This window comes from Panthera pardus, unplaced genomic scaffold (genome assembly GCF_024362965.1).
Source record: "Panthera pardus isolate Hobbes unplaced genomic scaffold, ASM2436296v1 HiC_scaffold_1, whole genome shotgun sequence".
Lineage (NCBI taxonomy): Eukaryota > Metazoa > Chordata > Mammalia > Carnivora > Felidae > Panthera > Panthera pardus.
The window spans coordinates 77,062,884-77,088,761 of record NW_026526654.1 but is presented as its reverse complement, the minus strand read 5'-3'; the positions used below and the strand labels follow the sequence as shown (position 1 = coordinate 77,088,761).

Genomic DNA, 25,878 nt, shown 5'->3' with positions numbered 1-25,878 from the left:
TCTCTCAAAAATAAATAAATATTAAAAAAAATTTTTTTTAATTGCAAATAGGGAAATCCAGATTCTGATTTCATCATCAAGTGACTACACTGTATTGAGGAAGTGATTTTATCTTTTTGGACTTAATTGTTTCATAGATAAAAGGTGGAAGGGATACGCCATATCTCTCCAAGGTCTAATCTGGCTCTGAAATTCCTTTATCGTAGTATTGAAAACTGTAATAATTATTGGAGATTAAATAGCTTCAAGTAATAAAATTCAAATTTGAGTTTTAAATGCAAGTATATGGAAAAAATTTAAAATATTCATTATCACCTTCGTTATGTAATTTTCAGGATAAATGTAACATGGCCCATATACCTACATTCAATCATACAAGGGATTTTTTGGGAACAATGAATTTTTTTTCTGTTCCACTATATATGCCATTAAAATGATAGTTCACAAGCAGGATAAAACATTTTAGAACCAAAGAATTTGTTGATGTAATTTATCCTACTATTTAATAACTCATGCAGTATTAGAAAAATATTTTAGAGTGGTCATAATTACTAAGAATAGTACTTAAATTTGATACTGGGACTGATGCATATTTACATATCAGCATATAAACTAAAGAATATGTTTACCATCTGAATTAAATTGTTTTTGATGTTAAAAACACTCCTCCCCCCCCAAATCTATATATGTATGTGAGATGATTGGTAAACAATTGTTTTTTGTTTTAGAAAAGATCAAGTTAGGAAATCAAATGTTTCTTAAACCGGAATGTCAGAAATAAATATATAGTCAAAATATAATACCTCTTATGTATCACTTTTTCCAAAATAGCCAAAGTGCTTTGTCCAAATTTGAGATAGTAATTTTTTGGTGTTTAGGAGGCAGAGGTGTGGCAGTAAAGCCATTTGCAGTTAAGACAAATTATCTTTCTCATATATAAATATAACGTAAACTTTACCTTTAAACATTTTAACCACTGTTATATAGATATTTCTTGGAAATTTACTATGAAAATGTAAATAGCATTAGTCATCATGACACATATAAAGATGGGTAAAGACAGTGTTGTCTACATTGAAATTACAGAATAGTAAATGGAGATGAAATGTTTGCAAGAAAAATTGTCATACAAGATAAAGTGTGTTGAGTGTCAGAATTTTTTGTAAACTAAAAAAGGGGGGCTATAAAATGTAGGAAATATTTTTTAATGGTTTGTGTTAATATTGTATTTGGATGTTCATTCATATAGTTCCTTGGATGTTCCTTATGCCATTTCATATTGATATCCTCCATTTTGCCTATTTAGTTTATGTTCCCAGGTTATATAGTGTATGTGTGTTTATGAGTATATGTAAACGTATGCATGTAAGTATCTGTACTTGTATACATCTATAAAATTGTTATAACTTAATTTAGGGTTATAAAAATTTTGTGTTCCGCTTTTAAATTATATATTTAAATTTTCTTAAAATACAAAACAGTAAGTACAGAGAATTATTGTGATTTGCATAAGAGAATCCAATGAAATAAAAATTAATTTAAATATATTTGTTTTAATTTGGATTGTTGTTACAACAGTTTTTTCATTAAAACTTAACAGAGCTATCACTTGAGTGCCAGTATTCTCAGCTACTCAGAATTTATTACACTTTTGTGAGTATGGCTTTAAAAAAATAGAACTTTCCATTTGTTCTTGGTAGCATTTGTGCAGAGTGCAATGGGAGTGGAATCATTATTCTAAATTGCATAAGTAGAAATGAAATCGAGGCACACAAAGCATATTTCAATTCTTTTTAGGAAAAGGGTCTCTCTAGTGTAGTTAATATATGCAGTAGCTCAAGTACTATCAAATGTAAATGATGAGGTGATATTGATGAAAGGAGGGGATTGAGGTCTCAGGGGGCGCTGATGACGGATTGAACAGAAGCGGCCTTGCACTGCACGTAACTCAAGTCTGTCGTCTTCACTGCTCAAAGCCATAATGGGAGGTGGCAGTCTGAAATGAGTTGCCACGGCAAAGAGTATTATTTTTGAAATGCTTTCACACAAATCACTAGGCCCTGCATACAACTTAGTTTCATGCTTTAATGTCATCAGGAGGCACAAATTGGTGTGTCTAATTGTTTGCCACCTGCCAGCAAAATGAGCTGCCAGCCAGCCAGACGGGTTTGATTGTCTGTCAGCCATTCAATAGATTGAGAGTGACAACATCAAAAATTTTACTTCAAACTCTAGAGCTTTGAGCAGCTTTTCAGAGACATCATCCCCACAAGTGCTTCTGGACAACTGCATTTTTCAATTATATTTCCAATATATTGCTACCATTTGCCTTATCTGTCTTAAGGTACCTATAATTATATTATGAAGTATATAAACATATTTCTGAAGCACTAAAGTCTGAAATCCAAGTTATAACATGTCTTTTAACATCAGATTGAATTCCTTGAAAATAGGATCCAAGATGACAGGCCTTAGAAGCAAAGTCCTGAATACTACCAGTTTCAAACACAGAATTATCATGGGTCTTACCCTACCAATAATGTGTTTTTCATTTTTATCTTTAGTTGGAAAATAGCTATAGACTCAGTTGCTCGTTTCTTTGTAACTAGATCATTCTTCCTAATAACACTGTGTAATCCCAGTGGAGATCACCTAGGATTTTACTTTTGTTAGCCAATAGTTTTTTGGTTTTATTGCAAACATGCTAACAATGTATTCTTTATACTCATTCTATACTGTAAATTTGAGAATAGCTTCCTAAAACTGATGTAATTTGAGTTATATTAACTTATGTTCCACATGGGGTGTTTCTCCCCACTTGGGATGTAGCATTTATGAATTTCAGTTGTGAATTTTATACTATTGTTTTCTTTAGGTAGATTTACAACATCAAATTTTAGAAACATTTAGATTTACCTAACATAAAACATTTTCTGTCAGTATTATTTTACCAGATTGTATTATGAAATATTATATAAATATTCTTATCTATGTATCTGGAAAGTGCTGATTCTTTTTCTCTCATTTCTTCCAGTCATCATCTGTGCAGATTTACGTATATGTCGGATTATACACTTGAGTGGCCCTAGCAAATGTGTATCTATGAATTGTAAAGCACTAAAACTGCTAGAGATTCTCTAGTACTGTTTTATAGTGAAGAAATACTATGTATATGGAGGAAATACGGTTATGAAATGACAACATTATCATGGTTTTATTTCTAACAGAAGCGTTTTAATAATCATAGAACACACAAGTCAAGTTACAAAGTTCTCCAACAATAGTGTCTCTTTTGATAGATCTAAATATAGATCTGTAGTCATAAAACATTCTAGCTGAGCTATATTTCTTCCGCATTAGTACCTGTGTAACTTTTAGGTTGGGGTAATGCTTTTCTCTAAAACCACCAATTAAGCTTTATCCTATCTTTTATGTTAAAATGTAATTTTGTATATCCACATGATTTTAATCTTTTGAGAACTTAGTGTATATCTGTGATTTAGATCAGTCTTAATTCCCCAGGGATTTCTAAGATTATTTTTCCCCCTCTAAGTTGGACAAAAGACACACACACACACACACACACACACACACACACACACACACACAGAAAGGCAGAGGACAATATGCTTCTCCATACATTTTAACTGTTAACTATGTTTTAGAAAATTGTTTTATGCCTAGGATATCACATAAAACTTACAATTGTATTACTTCCCTAACAAACATTGATCTTACATGTTTATATTTCATCCCTTTTGATTGTATAATCCCACTTATGTTTGAATTACTAGGTTGGATAAGTTTGGGGAAACGAGTCTGTATATTCTCTCCCTAAAACTTTCAGTTTCCTTGCTTTCAAGCGTTTTATTCTCTGAAAAAGAAAATCTCAAATACAAATTAAAAAAAGCAAGATCGGTAGCCTTCATATTATTAAACCTAAAGTACAAGGTGAGGCCAGCTATTTTCTCGCTAGCTTTTTAAAATTAACATTTTTAACATTAGTGCTAAAGCTGACAGTTTAGGAAAGATAATAAAAAATATGTTTGCTAGACATGATGGGATCTTCCTAAATTGGTTTAAATTTATAAGAAATTGTAATCACTGCTGAGGACTTCAATTTCTGTTCCTATAGTCTCCTAATTTTTGTGAAGTGTTTTGCTTGTATCACTTAAAAGATGAACAAGTAATTTTAAGCCAAATTGATTAAAAGTCTGCCAGCCTTTGCATTTTGAAGTTTCTGTGTTATCTAGCTACTGAAATTCCAGCTTTTATTATTCTCCAAGTGTCCTGGGTATGTTATTTTAAGGCCAAGTGATAGAAGATGCAGTTTTGACCGAGCATGATTATATCCTAATATCCCCAATGTTGTTGCTTTTGTCTCCCCTGGCATTTACACAGACAGTTCAGTGAACTGAAAAAAGTATCTCTCTTTAAAGGGTAGGTTAATGGAATACTCAATTATTTCTTATACACATTTTTTTTCATTGGAATTGTAAATATTTTACACAATAGAGGCATATAAAGCATGAAAATATCATAGCAGTAACCTTGTGATTCCTGATGAGCTACAGTAAATTGTAATATTGCCCTAAAATCAGTAGTAAATTGTTTTTTTCCTAAGCTTCAGCTTTCTCTTTCAAGATAAATGTTTAACATTTATATAAGCCTTGTTAGGGAAGAGTGTTAATCTTAAAATTAGGGAAACTGGGTATTAATAATCAATCTGTTTGTAATTAGTTGTGTGATGTGACTTTTATTCTCTTTGGTTCTCTGGGACTCAGTTTCTCAGCATGTAAAATGATGCTTTATTTCTTTGAAAAATCCCATAAGTTTCCAAAATCCTATAATAAATGATGACCTTGTAATAGTCTCACAAAAAGTAGCAGGTACTTATTGTTGACTTTGGTTAAAGACTTGAATCCTAGAAAAGATAGGACATGTCCATTCCCAAAGCTATCACCTCACTTTAGGCCCTCAGTATCTCTCAAGTGGATTCTTTCTCTTACCGCCTAACCGGCCTCACGATTTCCAGGTGCCCTTCCGCCTTTCCAGTGTATTTTCCACAATTATGCCAGACTCAGTTCCCTTAAATGAAAAACTGACTAAAAATTCTGAAATAATTTTTACTTATCACAAAATAAAAGGTGAACTTCTTAGTTTGGAATGTCCTCACATTTTCCTAGTCATAAGATCTGTTTTTTAGTCTGCTTAGTCTACTATGTTTTTCCTATCTCTTTGCCTCACTAAAGTTTTACTATTGAATTTTTCTCCTCTTGGCTAATTCCCATTGATACTTTTAGCTTCAGCTCACTGTTCCATGATAATGCACATACTTTAGTTCCTGAAAGATCCTGTGCATAACTGATCAGGGCAACTAATGAAATATATTGCACAGTTGATTTGTTGGTTTCTTGTATTTCCTCCAAGTATCTCTAAGGCATGGGTTATGTCTTACTTTCTTTTTATGCTTCAAACTTGTCAGTGAAGTATTCCTTTAACCTGTCAGTGCTCAGTAAGTGTAAAAGAGAAGGGAAAGGGAGCAGAAGAAAGAAAGGGATCCTTGTAGGGTGCCACACAAATGATTATAAAACCAATTTGCCTTGATGAGTCACTGTTGAAAATCCCTTATCTTCACTATGTCACTTTATACATAAGATACATTTTGAAGTATACTGATAAGGTAGTAACCTTTTTACAAAATTCACAGAACGGATTAATGGGTACCCCAAGATTCTGTCCTTGAACTATTTCTCCTATCCATTTGCACTCATTTCTTTGGTGACTTCATTCACTTTCCTGGCATTAAATAGAATATGCGCTGATGATTCTGAAATTTATGTCTCACCCTAGTCCTCTCTCCTAAACTAGAGACTTAGCTCTCCAGTTGCTTATTCAGCATCACTATTTGGGTGATTAATAACTGCTCCAACCGTATTTGTCCCTATCTTAGCTAATGGCAGCTCTTCCCTTCATGTTGCTTAAGGAAAAAAACTCTTTACATCATCTTTGACTTTTCTCTCACACCCAATCCAGTCTTCTGCAAATCCTGTTTGCTCTGCTTTCTTAATATAGTCAAAATTTGCTTTTTCACCACTTTAATTTTGCCATTCTGATCCTAACTACCATCATTTCTTGCTTGATTATTATAGTAAACCCCTAAGTCTTCCTCCACTTGCCACTCCCTTTCAGTTTATTCTCAAGACAACAGCCAGGATGGTCCTGCTTAATCTAAGATCATATTTTTTCCTTGTTCGTAAGCTTTCAAAGGCTTCTGATCCCACTCTGAGAAAACCCTGATGTCTTTACAATGGACTACAGGGACCCATGATCTGAGCCCCTTTTACTTCTCTAGTCTCATCTCTTAATAAGTCTCCACATCTTCTAGATTCATACTAGCCTTCTTCCTGCCCTCTTTGCCTGTGACACTTTTATTCTCTTCCCTGAATGTCTTCATAGTTTGCTCCTTCCCCCTTCAGTGTTTCCTGAAATGCTACTTTATTTAGTGAGTCCTTTCTTAGCCACCCTTCTAGTAATTCTCCTTATTTCTGTCTATGTTTTATTGTTTTCACAGCATATACTGTATACTATATTTCCCATATACTATATTTACTCCCATATACTATATTTACTCATTCATGTTATTGTCTCTTCTCTCTCTCCCTGTTGGAAGGTAAGTTCCATGAAGGCAGAGATTTTGTCTCTTCTATATATCACTATGTCTAAGAATTTAGAACCACCTCTCATGCATCATAGTGCTCAATACAATAAATATTTGTTTAATGAAAGAATGAATGAATCGTAGGTCACACCCCCAAATCTTTGCATTTGGGATAGGATGAATTCAAAGACAGAAAAATGTACACTTATATGTGTTATATATCACTCAATGTATTACAAAACATAGTTAACCCCTCAATGGAATATTTTGTTGAAGTGAGTTAGATTGAATAATTTCTTGGCTTGTGCTATTTTGGTGATAACCTTTACAGTCTTGGAATATGTGTGAGTTTTATGTAGTACAAAAAATCATCTACTTTATAGTTTGCAGTCTTAAGGTATGGAACAGAAATGTGAAATTGTGTGGGAAAACATGGAAAGAATTTTCTTAAGATAGAAAAATGCAGTTGGTAAAGTGTGTGTAGTACAGAGGATTGTAAGTATGCATCTGTGAATAGCAGATCTAGAAGGAAAGTGGAATATGTTAATAGTTTAGATTAATAGCTCTTGACTCTTGGTGGCTATATTTTTGAAATACAGGTAAGAATTATATGTTCACCCTATAAAAAGGGTATGCACTTCAAATTTTGTGTCTCTTTAGGGTATGTATTCGGGTACCCGTTAGATTCAAAATGGGTAACCCCAGTGGTTACATAGACTACTAGGGAAGCCTTTTAATGTAGGTAGAACTGGTTAACATGTTGAGTAATAATGTGATAGAAAATTTTGTAAGAGCTGAAAATGTCAATTTTCACATATAAGTAATTGCAAATATATAATATTCCAAAAAATGAATGTGTTATGAACACATTGATAAGTGTACAGTTTCAAATTATTTGTCAAAATAGATTGTTAGGACAGAGAATGGTTTGAGGTATTAAGGAATGGGTAGTGTCAATGAAGAAATTATATTAAGGATAAGAATGTACAGTACTCTGATTCTAGTAAACAATCCGGCCATTATAATCAATGGAGAAATAGTGGACTGCTTAAAGTTGTAGGCTGAGAAAGAGGAATTAGTCAAATCCAGCGTCCCACCTCTCTCAACACAGCCCTGGTGACATCATCATCCTAGTCATGAACACATCAGTAGTTGGAAATGGAAGCTCATAAAATTTCCTAGAGATTCTTCCTCCTGTTGGCCTTAATTTGATATGGAGATACATAGGTGTTTCCTCTTTTATCCTTTGCATATACACATAGGATATATATGAAATATGTATGTATGTGTGTGTGTGTGTGTGTGTATAAAACATTCCTTCAGATTTTTAAAAATTGGTGTAATTTTTTTATACCTTTTCACTATTATTTTCTAGTTTCTCAGCCTTCCCTCACATGACTTATTTTCTAGATCTGCTGTCATCCTAACTATTCTCTTATGGACATGATGCTGTTTATCATTATTCTTGAAATATGATACCTAAAACAGCACCTAGGGTTTTGTTTATGAGGTCTGACAATCACAAAGCATATGCTTCTTTCATATTGCCTGCTGTTGCTGATGCAGTCCCAGACGGCATCAGCACTTTGGGGAGCCATAGCAATACTAACGATAGCTAAAATGTATCGATCACTTATGATATTTCAGGCAAAGTGCTAAATATTTTATATGTATTATATTCTTTTATCTTTTTTAACAATATTATGAAGTACAAACAATCATAAGTCTCATTTTAAAGGTGAGGAGAATGGAGCATAGAGAGATTTACTTGCCTAATACCACACGGCTAGTAATTGTTGGAGGTAGAATTCTAACTCAGGTCTGTAGGTCATTAAAAAATGGGTTTTTAGTCACTCACTGTGCTACTATATTTATATGTTGCACTAGCAGACCTCACTGTGAATGAATGGAGGCTTTTATAGTTTTCAGTTTTTTTGTAGTTTGGCATTAATGTTGTTTGCATTTTTTTACAAGCCATCACTACAGGTTGTTGAGATTAAATTTTTTTCCTTTATTCATATAACTAGTTTTTCTCAATATATTTTGAATAGTCTCAGCACTTGACAAGATGCCTATAGTAGTCTGTTGTAGAGTTTTTGCCCAAAGTTGGTAATGACCTATTAAGTGAGAATTTTTGGTAATAGCTTTCCTATGATCTACAGATCTGTCTCACAACACTATAAACCGGCCTGTGTTTCTTATTTTATCCCCAGGGATTTTAATGAGTTGTAGAAAAAATGTATTATAGTCACTAATGACTTTTTTCAAATCAAGAATTGATTTGGATAGCCAGTGAAATAGTGCATCTCAACATTAGTTTAGGAGTTTAGAGAAGAGTTTTGATGATAAACCCAAAATACTAGTTTGTTTTTTTTTTTTTCTATTCATAGATGAGTATAACTTGATACCTTATATGATGTAGGCAGAGAATTATTTCACTTTACCCAATGGTAATAATTACTAACATCTATAAAACATCTTATACTTGAAAAACCCTTTTAAATATATTCTAATTTAATTTCCCCAGTTATAGGTAAATGGCATTCATCTTGCCATTTTTGCAATAAGAAACTGAAATTTAAAATCACACAACTTGAGAGTGATTTAGATCTCAAGACTTAGTCTTCTCGCTCCACATCCTGTATTCTTTCCATAATGTTAAACTGCTTCTCAGTGTTATAAATAAAGGCATTAGATGAGGAATGGCCAGTGAAGGAGTTGAAAACATAAAGTGTGCCTTTGGTAATTAAATACGATATAATTGAGAGTTCAAGGTTGAGTCTAATGAATTAGACTCCACCCATAAAAAGAAAAGAAGAAAAAATCCAGAAAGAGATAATGAAGAAATTTTTGACACAGTAATATTATTTAAGATTATAATACTTTTCGTCACAAAAATGTTTTAAGTACTCCTAAAATTGATAGTAATAATTCTTACAAATTTAGATTTTTGACATTGAAGAAATCCTTAAAGACATCAACATAAGTGTTTCTATGAAAAAAAAGTTATTAAGGAAATTTAAGCCATAGACTTACTAGAGAATGAGCCATTGATATAATTTCTTTTAAGTAGAGATTTTTAATGGGAAAATTAAAAAAAATAAATGTATATAGGTACATTAAAAAGAACTGGTTTAGATTGAAGAATTTTGTACTGTCAATCACTAGCTATCAAAGCATTACATTTGAGCTGACAACATCTTATACATCCACTTTCTAGATGAAAAGTTCAATGATGGTTAAGTAACCCTGGTAAGTATTTTTTCTATGAAACCTCAGTGCTATAAACTTTGGGAAGAATGAAGTGTCACTACTTGGAAATAAAGATATTTATTTTGCTAGATAGTTTATCTTTTTAAATGACTGTTATTTATTATTTAAGGTTAACACAATGTCAAGTTCAGAAATTTTTTTGTGAAATTCATCTAAGTATGCTAAATAAACATGGGAAACTCCTGTGTTCAAAATGTCAAGGCCGAAAAGATCTTTAACTGAGTGTCTTATGTATCATCTTAGTTCCTTTTCATTATAACAACTGTGAAAAACAACTAAGTTTTTTTCAGAAAAATAAAGTATAATTTTACTATGCCGTTAGATGTTACTCAGTATTCCTTGGTTCATTTTTAGGTTTACTATGAGGAAGCTTCAGAATTTGGCTTTCAGAATGTTTTTTATGTTTTTATGACAACTTTACACATGGAGAATATAGTACAGATAAGAAGGATATTTTATGCATATTTTCCAAAAAAAAACCCTGCGTATGCAAGATACTCTAACTTGAGCACACATTTTTCTAGTTTTTCCAGATTCATGATTATAGCCAATGCCATCTTAAGAAAGGTTTGCAAACTCCAGATTCTACATAAATATTTGCCAAATGAATAAAAGTCAACACACTTCACAGTATGTCCTAATGTTCATAACCTTTTCGCCATTGAAATTGGGCTCAGAAGTTAAAGAAAAAGAAAGAAAAGACAATTGAATGGTGACTATATATATAATCTGCCACAGCAAGTTTGGATTTCATCCTAAGCGTTGTGTTTGTTATTTTCCATCACTTCTTTCTTTGCAGGAGTGTCGTGGTGCCTGTTAAGAAACCACCTCCCGGTAGTTTGGCTGTAACCACTGTGGGAGCCACTGCTGCTGGAAGTGGGCTGACGACAGGCAGTACCTCCAATATATTTGCTGCTACAGGAGCTACACCAAAAAGTATGATTAATACAACAGGTATTGTCCTTATATACTTTTGTGATGCCTCATCTTTTTCTTTCTGTTTTCTAGATCTTCATTTTTCTGCTTATTTGATCTTAAAAAATTAAAATACCCTGATCATTTAAGATAATCCTGGTCTTTAAGAAGGTTCTACTTTTTGTTACTACCTTTCAGAATTTGTACATATTTTTTAGTGGTCATTTTAGACGGCACTGTTGGTTTTTGTTTTGAGTCTTCTCAAAACACAGTGCTATTTACTTTCAAAGTTAAATCAGATTGGTCAAAGGTATTTGGGGAGCAAAACCAAAATATGATTTGAATACTGAAGTTTGATATGTAAAAATTAGTAAATGTATCAAGAAGATCACTAAATATGTTGGTAACAGAAAATAAATTTAGTGACGTTTACTGGTTGAATCCTAATGTATATTTTTTGCTAAATTCTCTAAGGAAAGGCAGAGCTCCCCGAAGAACCTTGATGATATGCAAGAACCTCAACTTGATGGGGAAAAAATGCATGTGAATAAGAAACATTATTTGACATTGAGTTAATTTATATTCTTAGAATACAGTTGTATGCAATTCATTGTCCAACATTTTCCTAATGATTCTAGGAACAGAAAATTCCAAATCACTACAAATTTTAAAAGCCTGCCTAAAATAACCTTTTTTTTTTGTAAATTTCCATAAATGTTCCTGTTGATTATTAGCTAAATAAATCCTTACCCAAATCTTTGTGATTCCATTTTAGGTATTTATACAACGCAAGATGATCCCTGACTTTTCTTCCCTGACTATAGTAGCCTTCTCTTCTCCAAACTGTATAGCTTTGAACTTTTCCATCTATTATCATTACTTAGATTCTTCCCATTTTATTAATTTCATAGCTCTTCTATGTGCTTTCTGTATTTATCTTGTTTATCATACCACCTGAGTCTGACATATCATGAACAACACATTTATGGGGTTGTAGTAAGTAGAATGTACGCTATAGCATATTTATATTAGCAAATAAACATTATTAGTGGCATTGTATTAAAGAACTTAACATCTTTGATTTATCTGTAAGTAAATATATATATAAAGTTTTTCTATACATTTTATAATCTTATTCTTTATACTAATTCTGCTTTCTAGAAATATGAAGAAACATTTTTCTTTTACCAAAATATACATCAAAAAAAGGGTTGAAATTTTTTAAATATGCCAGTGTAGTAGAAAGAAATCTACATTTGGTGTCTATTGAATAGGTCCTTACTTTTAAGAGATAGGTTAAAGGAAAATTAAATTACTTACTTTTTTGTGTGAAACAAGTTATGATATTTTATTATAATGTCTATTTTGTGAATTAATAGATGTTGGAAATGATGGTAGAAAAAGTTTAGTGATAGCATGAAGTGTATAATATTACAATGGAAAATAAAATGTAAGTAATTAAACATTCTCCTCGGAAATATATATAGACAGACAACGCACACACATCCACATTTTGTATGCCAGCATCTGAACTGGGCCCACTGTACAGTTTAGATTTTGGCAAATAGATGCTATACAAAGGTTGTAGCAGAAATCCCAGTAAGCAATTCAGCTTTATGGGATTAGTGTGAGATAAGATAATATTCAGGAACACTAGATGTCCCTCAACTCCACAGCTCTTTAATGTACTTACATGGTGTATTATAGAAAAGTCTGTTCCAAAGTGGCATCTTCATATCGTTGAGGAGAACTCATTATTTTAAAATCAGGTACAATTATGTTCATTATAGCCCTTCTGAAAGCAATCATTGTATCAAAGTAAGCATTTGATGCTGCAGTGCCACAAATTTATGCTCAATTTATTGTAATCTGTATCTTAGTACACACTAAAAATTTATAATATAGAAATAAAAACATAAATTTTTCGCATCTGAATTTGAATTGTTTTATCAGCCTCATTTTATCTAAAATTATTTTCATTTGTTGGTGTGTTTTATTTATACCCCGTTTGTAATATGTGGTTCTGTTAGATTAGTATAAGTAAATAAACTGGGTTTTAATGCTACAGCTATTGTTTATACTCATCAAAAGTTATTAGTGTACTAATGGCCAAATGACTTTTTATTTATTGAATTCTGTTTTGACATTCAGATGAGTAAATCTTCAAAATCAGATAGTAATGATATAATGAAAATGGTTTTGTTAAATAAATTTATGTTTAAGGCTAAAAATTATTATTTTGGGAACAGGTGCCGTGGATTCAGGGTCCTCCTCCTCTTCCTCCTCTTCTAGTTTTGTAAATGGTGCTACCAGCAAAAACCTTCCAGCTGTACAAACTGTCGCTCCAATGCCAGAAGATTCGGCCGAAAACATGAGGTATACATAACTACTTGTTTATACTCTTTTTACAACTCCACCCCTAAACATAGTGAAACAATACACAGTAAATACAAAGGTAGAGTTAAGAATTCTTGAAAATGGTTAGTTATGAATTTTGTGACTGCGTTTCATAATTGTATTGTTTTGTTATTTTTGGCTAGTTACACATTGTATCAAAACTACTTACTACATTTCAGAGCCTAAATAGGGATCCTGAGTGACTTTCAGACATTGACTTTGCTGAATTTATAATCCATTGTCATATAACATGCTACTATTTTCAGTAAAAACATGCACAAATGGTGACATGATAAAGTTGTGCATCTTTGCCGTGGCAATGAGAAGTTTCAAATACAGACTTTCAAAATAACTCTGCAAAGTTACATGTAATATAAAATGTATGTAATTGGAACTTGAATAAACATTTTCCAATTACATGTACAGTATTATATATTACATATATATTGTTCATTTCATAAACAAATGAACAAACATTACCTTTTTTATCATGATTAATAGATAAAAATTATTTATAGTAGCATGTCACGAAAACTCCTACAAGAGACTAGTCTACACTCTTAGAGTTAAATTGCACACACACAGGTATGTGTGTGTATTGACATTTCAAATTCAAGTATGACACAAATACAGAGTGTACAAGCTCAGTGAAACAATGAAGACACTCATGTTACCATCACCCAAGTGAAGAAGTGTAATGTTCCGGGTACCCCAGAAGCCCCATCTTGTGTTCATTTCCAGTCACGAATCTTGCTCCTCTTCAGATTCATAACCCTGACTTTTAATACCAGGTTAGCTTTGTCTTTCATGAGTTTTATGAAAATGGAATTGTAACGCATATATTCTCTTGTCTGTAGAGTCTTTTGTTCTGCATCATATTTGTGAGATTCATCCATGTTGCATGTGGCAATAGTTTGTTTATTTTTATTCCATCTTTATTCCCTTGTGGGTGGATACTATAATTTATTAATCAATTTTACTGATGATGGGCATTGGGATTTTCTAGGTTTAGGCTATGACAAATAATGCTGCTTTATACGCAATAATGCTGCTTGTACAGTACTCTTCGGTGTACCACACATTTGCATGCACATCTGCTGGGTAAATAATGTGGGGTAGAGTGGAGTAGTATCAGTTTTATCAGATAATGCCAGATAGTTTTCCAAAGTGGATATGAAAGTTGACTACCTCAGCAACGTATGAGCGTTCCTGTTTCTTCCTATCTTTAACAATACTTAGTACTGTCACTCTTACATTTTAACCATTTTGGTGGAAGTATCTCCCTGTATTTATAGTTTGCATTTTCCTGTGATTCATGGGGTTAAGCAACTTCTTACGTATTTATTGGTCTTTTGGTTTTACTGGTTTGTGGCCTATTGAAATCTCTTACCCATTTTTAAAAATTGAGTTGTTTTTCTTCTTGTTATTAATTTGTAAGGCCCTGTCCCTTTGAAGATTATATGTCATTTGTATATATATCTTCTTTCTATTCTGACTTTTCTATTCATTTATACGAGCTGTTTTGCTCCACAGAAGCTGTAATTTTACTAAAAATCTGTCAACAAGTGCTTTTTCTGTTGTAGATGAAACCTTTGCCTACATTTCCCCCACCTTATCTTTTGGCTGCTTTGTTATTTTTCATATTTAGATGTGTAGTCCATCCAGAATTGAGTTCTGTGTATTTAATAAGGTGGGAGTGATATGGATGTCAGGATGACCCAGCATCTTTATTGGAAAACCTCCTCTTTCTTCCCATGCTCTTCTGTTTCATCAGAAAACAAGTGCCCCTTTATGCTGGGTTCCAGTTTGCCACTCAGTTCTTTGTCTGTGTATTCTTGTGCCATTCTGTCATAGTTAGCTTTAGGTTTAATAAAGATCTTTATCTGGTTGAGTAAGGTCTTCCCATCTTGTCCTTTTCTTTTTCAAGGAAGTCTGAGGTATTCTTGATACTTAGAGTTTCTATTTAAATTTTAGAATCGGTTTGTCAGTATCCGTATTTTAAAAAACTTGCTGGAGTTTTGGCTAGGAATAGAATTCATAGATCTATTGCAACTATATCGATCTCTATTGCATCTACAGATCTCCTTCAATATTGAAATTTTCAGACTATGAGCATCATATATTCCATTTCTTTTTAATTTTTCTAGTAACAGTATTTACTTTTCTATGTAGAAGGCTTACATATTTCCTATTTGATTTATTCTTAGCATGTTAATATTTTGTATTTGTATTTTTTTCTCTAATTTCCAAATCAATGTTATTGAGACCATTTGTGTATGTTGTTTCAACTTAAAAAAAAACCTCATTCAAGTGTACCTTTTACTGAGTTTTGATTGGTTTAGGTACCCATATAACCATTGCAATCAAGAGATAAAATATATCCATCACCCCAGAAAGTTCCCTTGTGCTCCATATGTAATTCACTCCATCTTTGCCTCAGGCAACCGTTTATGTGCTTTTTAATATTGTAACTTAGATTTGTCTTTTCTAGGGTTTCACATAGATGGAATCATGCAGAATATGCCTTTTTGTGTCTGTCTTCCTTCACTCAACTTTTGAGATTCTGAGACTCATCCATGTCTTTTTGTTTATTTCTGTGGGCGTTTAATAGTCTGTGGAACTTTGAGTACAAGTCTTGTATTAGACATAACGTTCTCAGGTAGACAACTAAAATTGCGGGTTGTGTAGTAAGTATATGCTTACCCTTCTAAGAAAGTGCTATTTGCAAAGTGGTTGTATCATGTTATATTCCTGTCAACAATGTATAAAAGTACCCTCTGTTCTGTATTGTTGTTGACACTGGTTTGGTTAATCTTTTAAATTTTATACTTTATAATGACCAGGTAAGCATATCTCACTAGGTTTTATTTTCGATTTTCTTAATGATTAATGATAGGAAGGTGTTTTGTTTGTTTTTGTTTTTTCCTGTGCTCATGGGCCATTGAAGTCTTTTGCTTTTTTAAAAAAAAATTTCCTTTTTGGGATATAAGAGTTCTTTATATATTCTGAATATATGTCCTCTGTCAGATATATGCATTGCAAAATTTTTATGTTCCATTTTATATTTTTATTTTGTTAAAACTAGTAAGAACAGGAACTTTCTAATTTTAATGAAGTCCATTGTTTCAAAAAGTCTTTTCTATTCTGGTTTGTACTTTTGTGTCCTAAGAAATCTTTACCTTCCTGAAAGTCATGAAGACGTTCTTACAATTTCTTCTAAAAGTTTTGTAGTTTTTAGCTTTTGTGATTAGGTCTGTGATGATCCATTTTCACTTAATTTTTGTGTGTATGTCGAGATAAAAGTTGAGGTTTGTTTTTATCCATTTTTATAAATCACTGTTTCAGCATCATTGAATTACTTTGGTACACTGGTTTAAAATCATTTGCCCACCTATGCCTGAATCTATTTCTGGCCTCTGTACTGTTCCATAATCTGTATGGCTGTTCTTCTGCCAATACCTCCTGTCTTCATTTACTGGAGCTTTATAGTAAATCTTGAAAGCAGGTGGTACAAGTTTTCTAGCTCTGTTCCTCTCTACATTTGCTTTGACTGTTCTAGGTTATTTGCATTTTCACATAAATGTTAGAATTTGTTTGCCAGTTTCTAACAAAACAAAACAAAACCTGCTGTAGTGTTAAGTAGGATTGTGTTGAGTCTTTAATTAAATTTAAGGAGAAATGATGACTTAATATTATTGAGTCTTCCAGTCTATGAACATTGTCTGTATCCATTCATTGAGATCTTTAATTTCTCTCAGCACCTAACTGTAGTTTTCAATCTAAAGATCTTATGTTTACTTTTTACTTTAGATTTCCAATTTTGAGTTAGAAGCCAAGTAAAAAAGTAAACACTGTATGTTTTCATTTATACCATATGCAAATAAATTTATCTTAACACAGTAAATTGATGATTGCCTGTGTCAGTTATACCTTAGTAGAGCTGAAAAAAGAGAAATATTTTAATTGTGTGTTGATAGTGTATAAAAAGACAATTTATTTTTGCATATTTGACCTTGTATCCTGTAGCTCTGCTTGATTCACTTAATTTTAATAGACTTTGGTAGATGGTTTAGAACTTTTGTCAGCTCAATAATTCTATCTGTAGTTTCCTTATTTTCTGTGTGTAAGATAGTGTTATTTGTAGCTTTAGTGATATTTATCCTTAAATGTGTAAGAATTCACCTGTGGAGCCATCTCTAAATGGAATTTTCTTTATGGAAAAGTTTTAAATTACAAATTAAGTTTCTCTAATGGGCAAGTGATTATTTAGATTTTTTGGTTTTTGCGGGGGGGGGATATTTTTTGGCATCAGTTTTGGTCATTTGTGACTTCTAGGAATTTAGCCATTTTATCTAAGTTGTTTGATTTAGTGCCATACAGTTTTATTTTTTTGTTATTTTAAAATATTTATAGGATCTCTAATGGTGCTTTCATTCCAGATTTTGTTAATTTATGGCTTTTCTCACTGTATCATTACTAGAATAGCTATTGATTGTTCAGTGTTACGATTTTTCTCAGAGATTAGCTATTAGCTTCATTAGTTTTTTTTCTGTTTTCCATTACACTGAATTCTGGTCTTATTAATTCCTTTTCATATATTAGTAGTTTACAAGCTATGACCCATGAACTAAATTTGCCTGCCACCAGTTTCTATTAAAAATAAACTTTTATTGGTATATAGTCCTATCATTTGTCTGTATATTGCCGTGATTGCTTTCACATTATAGTGGCAGTGTTAAGTTGCTGTAATAGAGAAAGTATTGCCTAAATGCCAAAAATATTTACTCTTTCACCTTTTAGAGAAAACATTTGCTGACCCTTGCTTAGATCATTGATTTTAGATATCTCTTCTTTTCTAATATGAGCTTTTAAAGTCACAACTTTTCCTCTAAGGACTGTTTTAGCTTTATTATATAAATTTTCATTATAAGGTTTTAATTTTCATTCAATATTTTTTCTATGTTTACCTACAATTTAGTCATTGACTCATAGGTGTCCAGAGGTGCATTTTGACATTGATCTTTTCTTGCTTAAACATAACGCTCTGAGGTCCATCCAAGTGTTGCACGGGTTTTTTTGTTTGTTTCAAATTTTTATTTAAATTCTAGTTAGTTAACATATAGTGTAATATTGGTTTCAGGAGTAGAATTTAGTGATTCATCACTTACATATAATACCCTGTGCTCAAAACAAGTGCTCTCCTTAATATCCTTCACCAATTTAGCCCATTCGCCATCCACGTCCCCTCCAGCAACCCTCACTTTGTTCTCTGTATTTAAGAGTCTTATTGTTTACCTCCTTCTCTTTTTTCCCTTCCCCTGTGTTCATTTGTTTTGTTTCTTAAATTTCACATATGAGTGAGCACGCATGGTATTTGTCTTTTTCTGACTGACTTATTTCACTTAGCATAATATGGTCTAGCTCCATCCATGTTGTTGTTAATGGCAAAATTGCATTCTTTTTGATAGCAGTAATATTCCATTGTATCTGTATACCACCTCATCTTTATCCATTCATCACTCAATGGACATTTGGGCTCTTTCCATAATTTGGCTATTGTTGATAATGCTGCTGTGAGCATCAGGGTGCATGTGTCCTTTGAATCAGTATTTTTGTATTCTTTGGGTAGATATCTAGTAGTGCAATTGCCAGGTCATAGTGTAGTTCTATTTTTAACTTTTTGGGGAGTCCCCATAGTGTTTTCCATAGTGGATGCACCAATTTGCATTCCTACCAGCAGTGTTGTACATTTTAATAGTTTTCTTCTATTTGTATTTCTTTTTTTTCTTTTTTTTTTTTAATTTGTATTTCTTAGTAGTATTCCATGGTATGCATCTATGACAGTTCATTCAACTATTCACCCACTAAAGGGCATTTAGTTTTTTTCTAGCTTTTGGCTTTTATGAAAAAAGATGTAGTGAACATTTGTTTTTACGTAAGCATGTGTTTTCATTTCTCTGGGATAAGTGACCAAGAGTGAAGTTACTGAGCTTTATGGTAAATACCTGATTAATTTTGTTAAAAGAAACTTCTACCAGCAACATACACATAGTCCACTTTCTCTTCATTTTCACCAGATTTTGGTGTTGTCTTTTTTTTTTTTTAAAGTCATTCTGCCTGATAGGTATGTAGTGATATCTCATTGTGTTCTTAATTTGTCACTTTCCTAATGGATGATTCTGAACATCTTTTTGTGTGCTTATTTGCCATCAGTATTAAAATGTATGTTCATATTTTTTGCCCATTTCATAATTGGATTGCTTTCTTGATTTTAAGCCTTGAGAGTTCATTATATTTTCTAAGTACCAGTCCTTTTTCAGAAATGTAGTTGACGGTTATTTTCTTCCACAGAGTGGCTTCTTTTAAAACACTTAAAAACATCGTTTTTTTTGTTTTTTATTTCAGACAGAGAGCACAAGTGGGAGAAAGGGGCAGAGGGAGAGAAACTTAAGTAGGCCCCACACTCCACATAGAGCCCAATGCAGGGCTCGATCCCACAACCCTGGGACTTCAGCCAAAATCAAGAGTCAGATGCTCAAGCAGCTGAGCCACCAGCCACTCCTGGACTGTGGCTTCTTATTTTATCCTTTTAATAGCGTCTTTGGCAGAGAAAAACTGCATTTTTATTGTAGTCTAACTTACCATGTTGTCATGTCTAAGAACTCTTCACCCCTCTGAGTCCTAAAAATTTTTTTCTTACATGTTTTCCATTAAATTCTATGACTTCATAAACAGTTTTACTTTTAAGTCTGTGACTCATCTTCAGCTAATTTTTGTATAAGGTATGAGGTTTATGTTGAGGTTTGTATTTTTGTCCATGGTTGTTCAGCACGATTTATTCAAAATCTTTCTTTATTCCCAATCTTTATTCTTTCTCATGAGGCATGCTTTTAGGGTATTTTAAAGAGAGTCTAGAGGGGCCTTTATTCTTGGGCTAATTTTGTCACACTTAGAAAGTGTGCTGGGATTTCTCCTGAATGCTCAGTGTATTTAATGAGGACTCTCCATTCTGGCCGGAAGGAACACAGACACTTCTCAGCCCTGTATGAGCTGTTAGGAAATGTTTGTGTTATAGCTCCTTCATAATTGTTCTTTCCTCTGGATTTGATCTATTCTAACCTTTGGAGCTTTCAAGTGTCACACATATAGATTGTTATTCAGCCGAAGACTCAGATTATTGAAACTGTTTCTCTTTATAATTCTTTCCTCTTGGATGGAAGTCCTCCAAATTCTATCCACCTTGGCCTTCCTGAACTACAGTTTTAGTCTTGTCAACCCAGAATGCTTGCTGGATTCTATAATTGCCCTAATAGGGGAAATACCTCCCTGCAGGAAACCTGAATGATGGTAGGAATCATTTCGTTTTTTTTTTTCTTTCCTCAGGGTTTATGGTCTTGTGCTACCTGTGTTCTCTGAAAATATTGTTCTCTGTATTTTGTACAATTTTCTAGTTAATAGTGTGGGAGGTAACTCTATACCATCTTATTGCTCCAAGGTGAAAAATGGAATTTGATATTTTTACACTGTAAATTATTTCTTTTATAAAGTGCATTTTTAAATTGTTTGCTGGCATATATAATCCATTGTGGTATATTGAACTAATATCCTGAAACATTTAGCTACTTATTATTCCTAATTATTTATCTCTACTTCTTTCATTTTAATAAAATCTTTTTAATGTTTATTTATATTTGAGAGAGGTAGATAGAGACAAAGCATGAGCTGGAGAGGGACAGAGAGAGAGGGAGACACAGAATCTGAAGCAGGCTCAGGCTCTGAGCTGTCAGCACAGAGCCTGATGCCGGGTTCAAACTCACAAGCTATGAGATCATGACCTGAGCTGAAGTCGGACGCTCACCCGACTGAGCCACCCAGGTGCCCCTATCTTTAGTTCTTTCTAAATGAATATATATGTACGTAGTCTTTTCATCTTAGAGTATTGGCAATTGTATCCCCTGTTACAATCCTTAAATCTTTTTGTTTCTTTTCCTTCTAGTACCACCTACTACCTCCATTGCAATTTTCTATAAAAGTAGTTAGAAAAAGCATTGTTTTCTTCATCTCAGATGGAAAGCTTTGAACATCATTAATTATGATGCTCCTGTGTATTTACTATAGATACTTTTGTCACATGTAAGACATCTCTTATGTTTATAATTAGCCAAGAATTGCTGTGACTTACCTGTATTGAATTTTATTGTAATTAAACAAATTTCTGCATACTCCTTTTTCTGCTAATGTGGTCTATTAGATTGATTTATTTTTTAAATGTTAAACCTTGAATTTCTAGAAAAAAATCAACTTTTTCTTTGAAAAAGCCATTTTTCTCTTTTGAAGAGTTTGTGTGAGATTATTATTTTTTTCTAAAATATTTGCATACTTCACAAGCAAAGACATCTGATTCTGGTCTATCTCCTTTTCTTAAAATTTTTTTTTAATGTTTATTTATTTTTGAGACAGAGACAGAATGCAAGTGGGTTAGGGGTAGAGAGAGAGGGAGACACAGAATCCGAAGCAGGCTCCAGGCTCCGAGCCGTCAACACAGAGCCTGATGCAGGGCTCGAACCCACAGAGTTGTGAGATCATGACCCGAGTGGAAGTCAGACGCTCAACCGACTGAGCCACCCAGGTGCCCCTGGTCTATCTCCTTTTTAGGGAATGTTTTTAAATTAAAATTTCAATTCAATAGCTACAGCTCTTCCCAGATTTTCTATTTTGTCTTGTGTCAGTTTTGGAAGGTTCTGTTGGCATAAAGTAGTTCATACTATTCTATAGTTTTTTTTTTTTAACATTCCTGTCATCTGTAAGAAAGTCCTTCTAACAATTCCTGATATTCATTATTTGAGTCTGCTTTCTTTTTGGCTGCTTTCCTTCCTTCCTTTCTAGTCTTGGTAGTGATTAATCAACTTTATTCATATTGTTGAAGAAACATTCACTAGAGAGAAGTAACAAGAAACTGTGAGGTTGAGGGTTATATATTATTATTACTAGTTTTCCTTAGTGCAGAGGTTCATAAACACCAACTTGCAACAGAGTTACGTGGAAGGCTTGTTAAAACATGTACTGCCGAGTCCCACCCCAGAGTTCTGATTCAATGGATTTCTGGAGTGTGAGAAGTCCCCTGGCAAGCTGGAGATTCAGAAAAGCCAATTTATATATTTCCAGTCCAAGTCTAAAGGCTTGAGAACCAGAAAAACTGATGTTATAAGTTCCAGTCTGAAAGCTGGCAGGCTCAAAACCCAAGAGGAGCCAATGTTTTTGTCTGAGTCCAAAGGCTGGAAAAGACCAGCGTTCCTGCTCCAACTGTCAGGCAGGAGGAGCTGTCTCTTACTCAGCTTTTTGTTCTATTCATGCCTTCAGCTGAATGGATGAGACCTATCCACATTAGGAAGGTCTACAGCTTTAGTCAGTCTTCCCATTCAAAATATTAATCTCATCCAGAAACACCCTTACAGACACACCAGAAAAATATTTGACCAAATATCTGCATACCCTATGATCCAGTTAAGTTGATACATGAAATTAACCATTACACTAGATGATCTTGATCCTGCTGGTCCTGAGAACACACTCTGAGAAACAGTGTTTTAAGTAGTCATCCTCCAGATTGCAACATTAATTCTTAGTTTATCTAAGTCATCTTCCAGGACAATGCATAGATCTTAGTATAGTTTAACTTCATTTACCCCCAATTTTGCAAATACACTTGTACACCTGTACACATGTTTGTGTGGATGTAAAATTTTAAACCCCATAACAGAGCATAATTACTATTTTGTTAGTCAACCTCTATTTAGATTTACCCACATGGTTATCATTTTTTGTTGCTCATCATTACTTTCTGAAAGTCTGATTTCCATGTGGTATCATTTTCCTTCATCTTGAAGAACGCCTTTTAGTATTTCATTTCATGTAGTCCTGCCACTTATGAATTCTCTCAGTTCTTATTTGACTAAAACCCTTTCAAATTTACCTAAATTTTTTTAATAACAAATTTGAGCCAGTATAAATTTTAGGTTGGAGTTGTTTTCTTTTACTGCGTTGAAAATATTCTTCAACTGTTTTTGGGTTTTGTTCTTTCTATGCTTTCTTTACTTTTTTGCCTTAAAAAAAAACCCAGAAAACTTTTAGTCTTGCTGCTATTTCTATGCTCTTATCCTGTCTTCCCCACCATTGCTACCTGCTTTTAAGATTGTCTCTATCTTTGGTGTTTACCATTTGAACTGTGATATACTCAGGCTCTGTGGTTTTTCTTGGTATTTATCTAGCTTGGGCTTGCAAGAGCTTCTCAAGTCTCAAATTTGTTGACTTTCATCAGCAGCTGGAAAATTCTTAGCCATTACCACCTCAAATTTTGCTTCTTACTCATTCTTTTCTTAGGACTTGAATTATGCATATATCAGATATTTTCTTTATTTGTTATCTATTTATATATATTCTTTCTCATTCTCTAATTCTGAGTATTTTTTTTAACCTTAGTCCACTTTACTAATTCTCTCTGTAGTTGTTTCTAATCTTCTAGATTCTGAAATTAGTAAGTACTAGAATTTCCATTTGATTTTTTTCATAGTTTTTCTCTTCCAATTGTCTATCTTGTCTATAATTTGCATGAATATATGAGACATAGGTATTTCAAGTCTTGGTTTCATTACTGGGCTTTTGGACTATATGTATGATTTTGTGTTTCTGTTAGTATTGGATAATACATTTTTTTCTAATGTCATTTGTTTTAATTCTAGTGTGAAGAACCTAGTATATGAGAGATTATAAAGGTACAAAATGGTGGACTTTTCCAGAAAAAAATTACATTTGTTTCTGGTAGGCACTATCAATTCTAGATAACATAATATAGTCAAGGTTATAGGGCTTAGTCTTTTTTCTGGTTTACTACTACTCTAGGATGTAATTCTGTAGGGTTCCAACTTGAATCATAAGGATTTTTCTAAGTTCTCCCTGCCTTTGGTGGGTCCTAAACTTCAGTTTTTCTCCATAAATTTGTTAAAAGTTTGTTCAACTGCTGAGTCATTAAACTGCTTCTTCTAAACCATGTCCATATGAAAAAGGGGCCCAAATGCCAAAATCACCTCTTTTAGGATTTCTTCTTTTTAAGAATCATCATCAAATATTTGGTCCCTGCCTTAATGTTCCATTACTCTTAAAGAGGTATTTTTTCTTTTGGTTTGGTTTCTGTCTAGTTGTTTAGCTGTCCTCAGCAGGAAGATCAGACAATTAGTAACAGTGAAAATCCAAATTATTTTTATATAGCTAGTTTGTTTATTACCATATATTAAATTGAGTATAAGCATTGAAATAGCTTAGTTTTATTTTTTAATCACTACTTTAAACTAGATTATGCCATATCCATTTATTTTGTCCCTTAATTACATCAAGGGCAAATTTGATTTTCTTATAATCTTCAAGCTATACAAAAGATTAGTCAAATATAATGTAAATTCTAATATCTCATCTAATAAAAATCTCTTCAGCTCTTTCGCTGGCTCTTTTTATATTAGGGTCTAAATGGCATTTCTCTTTCCTGTCTTTTCTTCAAACTTATCTATAATTTTACTCTTAAAGTAGGGTTTTCATAATGTGTCATTGGACCCAGCTTTTTTTTTATTGTCAATTTGACAATTGACAATATATTTTACATTTAATGTTATTACTGATATGGTTGCATTTATATCTATCAACTTGCTACTTGTTTTCTAAAAACTATTATTTCCCATCTTTTTTTACTTTTTTTATCCCTCTATTTCTGCTTTCTCTTGGATTAATAGGGCATTTTTTGTATCATTCTTTTTTCTCTCCAATATTGGCTTATTGTTTATTCAGCTTTAAAATATTTTTGGAGCTGCCCAAGGCTTACAATAAAAATCCTTAAATTATTGCAGTCTTTATTTATTTTTTTATTCTTTTAATGTTTGTTTGAGAGACAGAGCAAGCGGGGAAGGAGCAGAGAGAGAGAGAGAGAGAGAGAGAGAGAGAGAGAATCCCAAGTAGGCTCTGCACTGTCAGCTCAAAGCTCGACACAGGGCTCGATTTCATGACCATGAGATCATGACGTGAGCTGATATCTAGAACCAGGTGCTTAACTGACTGAGCCACCAGGCACCCCTAAATTTTTATAGTCTTTAATAGTTTTATACTCTTTCATGTGTTGTGTAAGATTCTTATAATGGTTTACTTTTACTTTACTTTTAATTACTCTGTCATCCTTTATGTTAATGTTGTCATATTTTACCTTTCTATGTCTTTTTAAGAAACAATGCATCACTACTCTTTTTGCTGTGTAAAGTGCATTATCTTTAGCACAATTAAAAATAAATGAGTTTAATATTTACTCTTATTTATCATTTCTAGCCTTCTTAGTATGTTTGTAGAAACATAAGTTTACATCAGGTATTATATTTCTTATTCTTGAAGAACCTCCTTTAAAAGTTCTTGTACTGCAGGGGTGTCTGGGTGGCTCAGTCGGTTAAACATCCGACTTTGGCTCAGGTCATGATCTCCCTGTCTGAGTTTGAGCCCTGCGTCGGGTTCTGTGCAGACAGCTCAGAGCCTGGAGCCTGCTTCCGATTCTGTCTCTCTCTATCTGCCCTCCCCTGCTTGCATTCTGTCTCTGCCTCTCT

The 25,878-nt window shown here is 33.0% G+C and overlaps 1 protein-coding gene across 9 annotated transcripts in view; it reads left to right on the top strand.

Moving 5' to 3' along the window:
- NBEA (neurobeachin) overlaps positions 1 to 25,878 on the top strand; it is a 678,493-nt gene that overhangs the window by 251,102 nt on the left and 401,513 nt on the right. For 8 of the 9 annotated variants that reach the window (XM_053900309.1, XM_053900303.1, XM_053900297.1 and 5 more), the window contains 2 exons: positions 10,734 to 10,888; positions 13,099 to 13,225. In XM_053900309.1, the coding sequence (XP_053756284.1) occupies positions 10,734 to 10,888; positions 13,099 to 13,225 (282 nt within the window). The remainder of the gene's footprint in view (positions 1 to 10,733; positions 10,889 to 13,098; positions 13,226 to 25,878) is intronic. The other variant, XM_053900292.1, reaches the window with a different exon arrangement.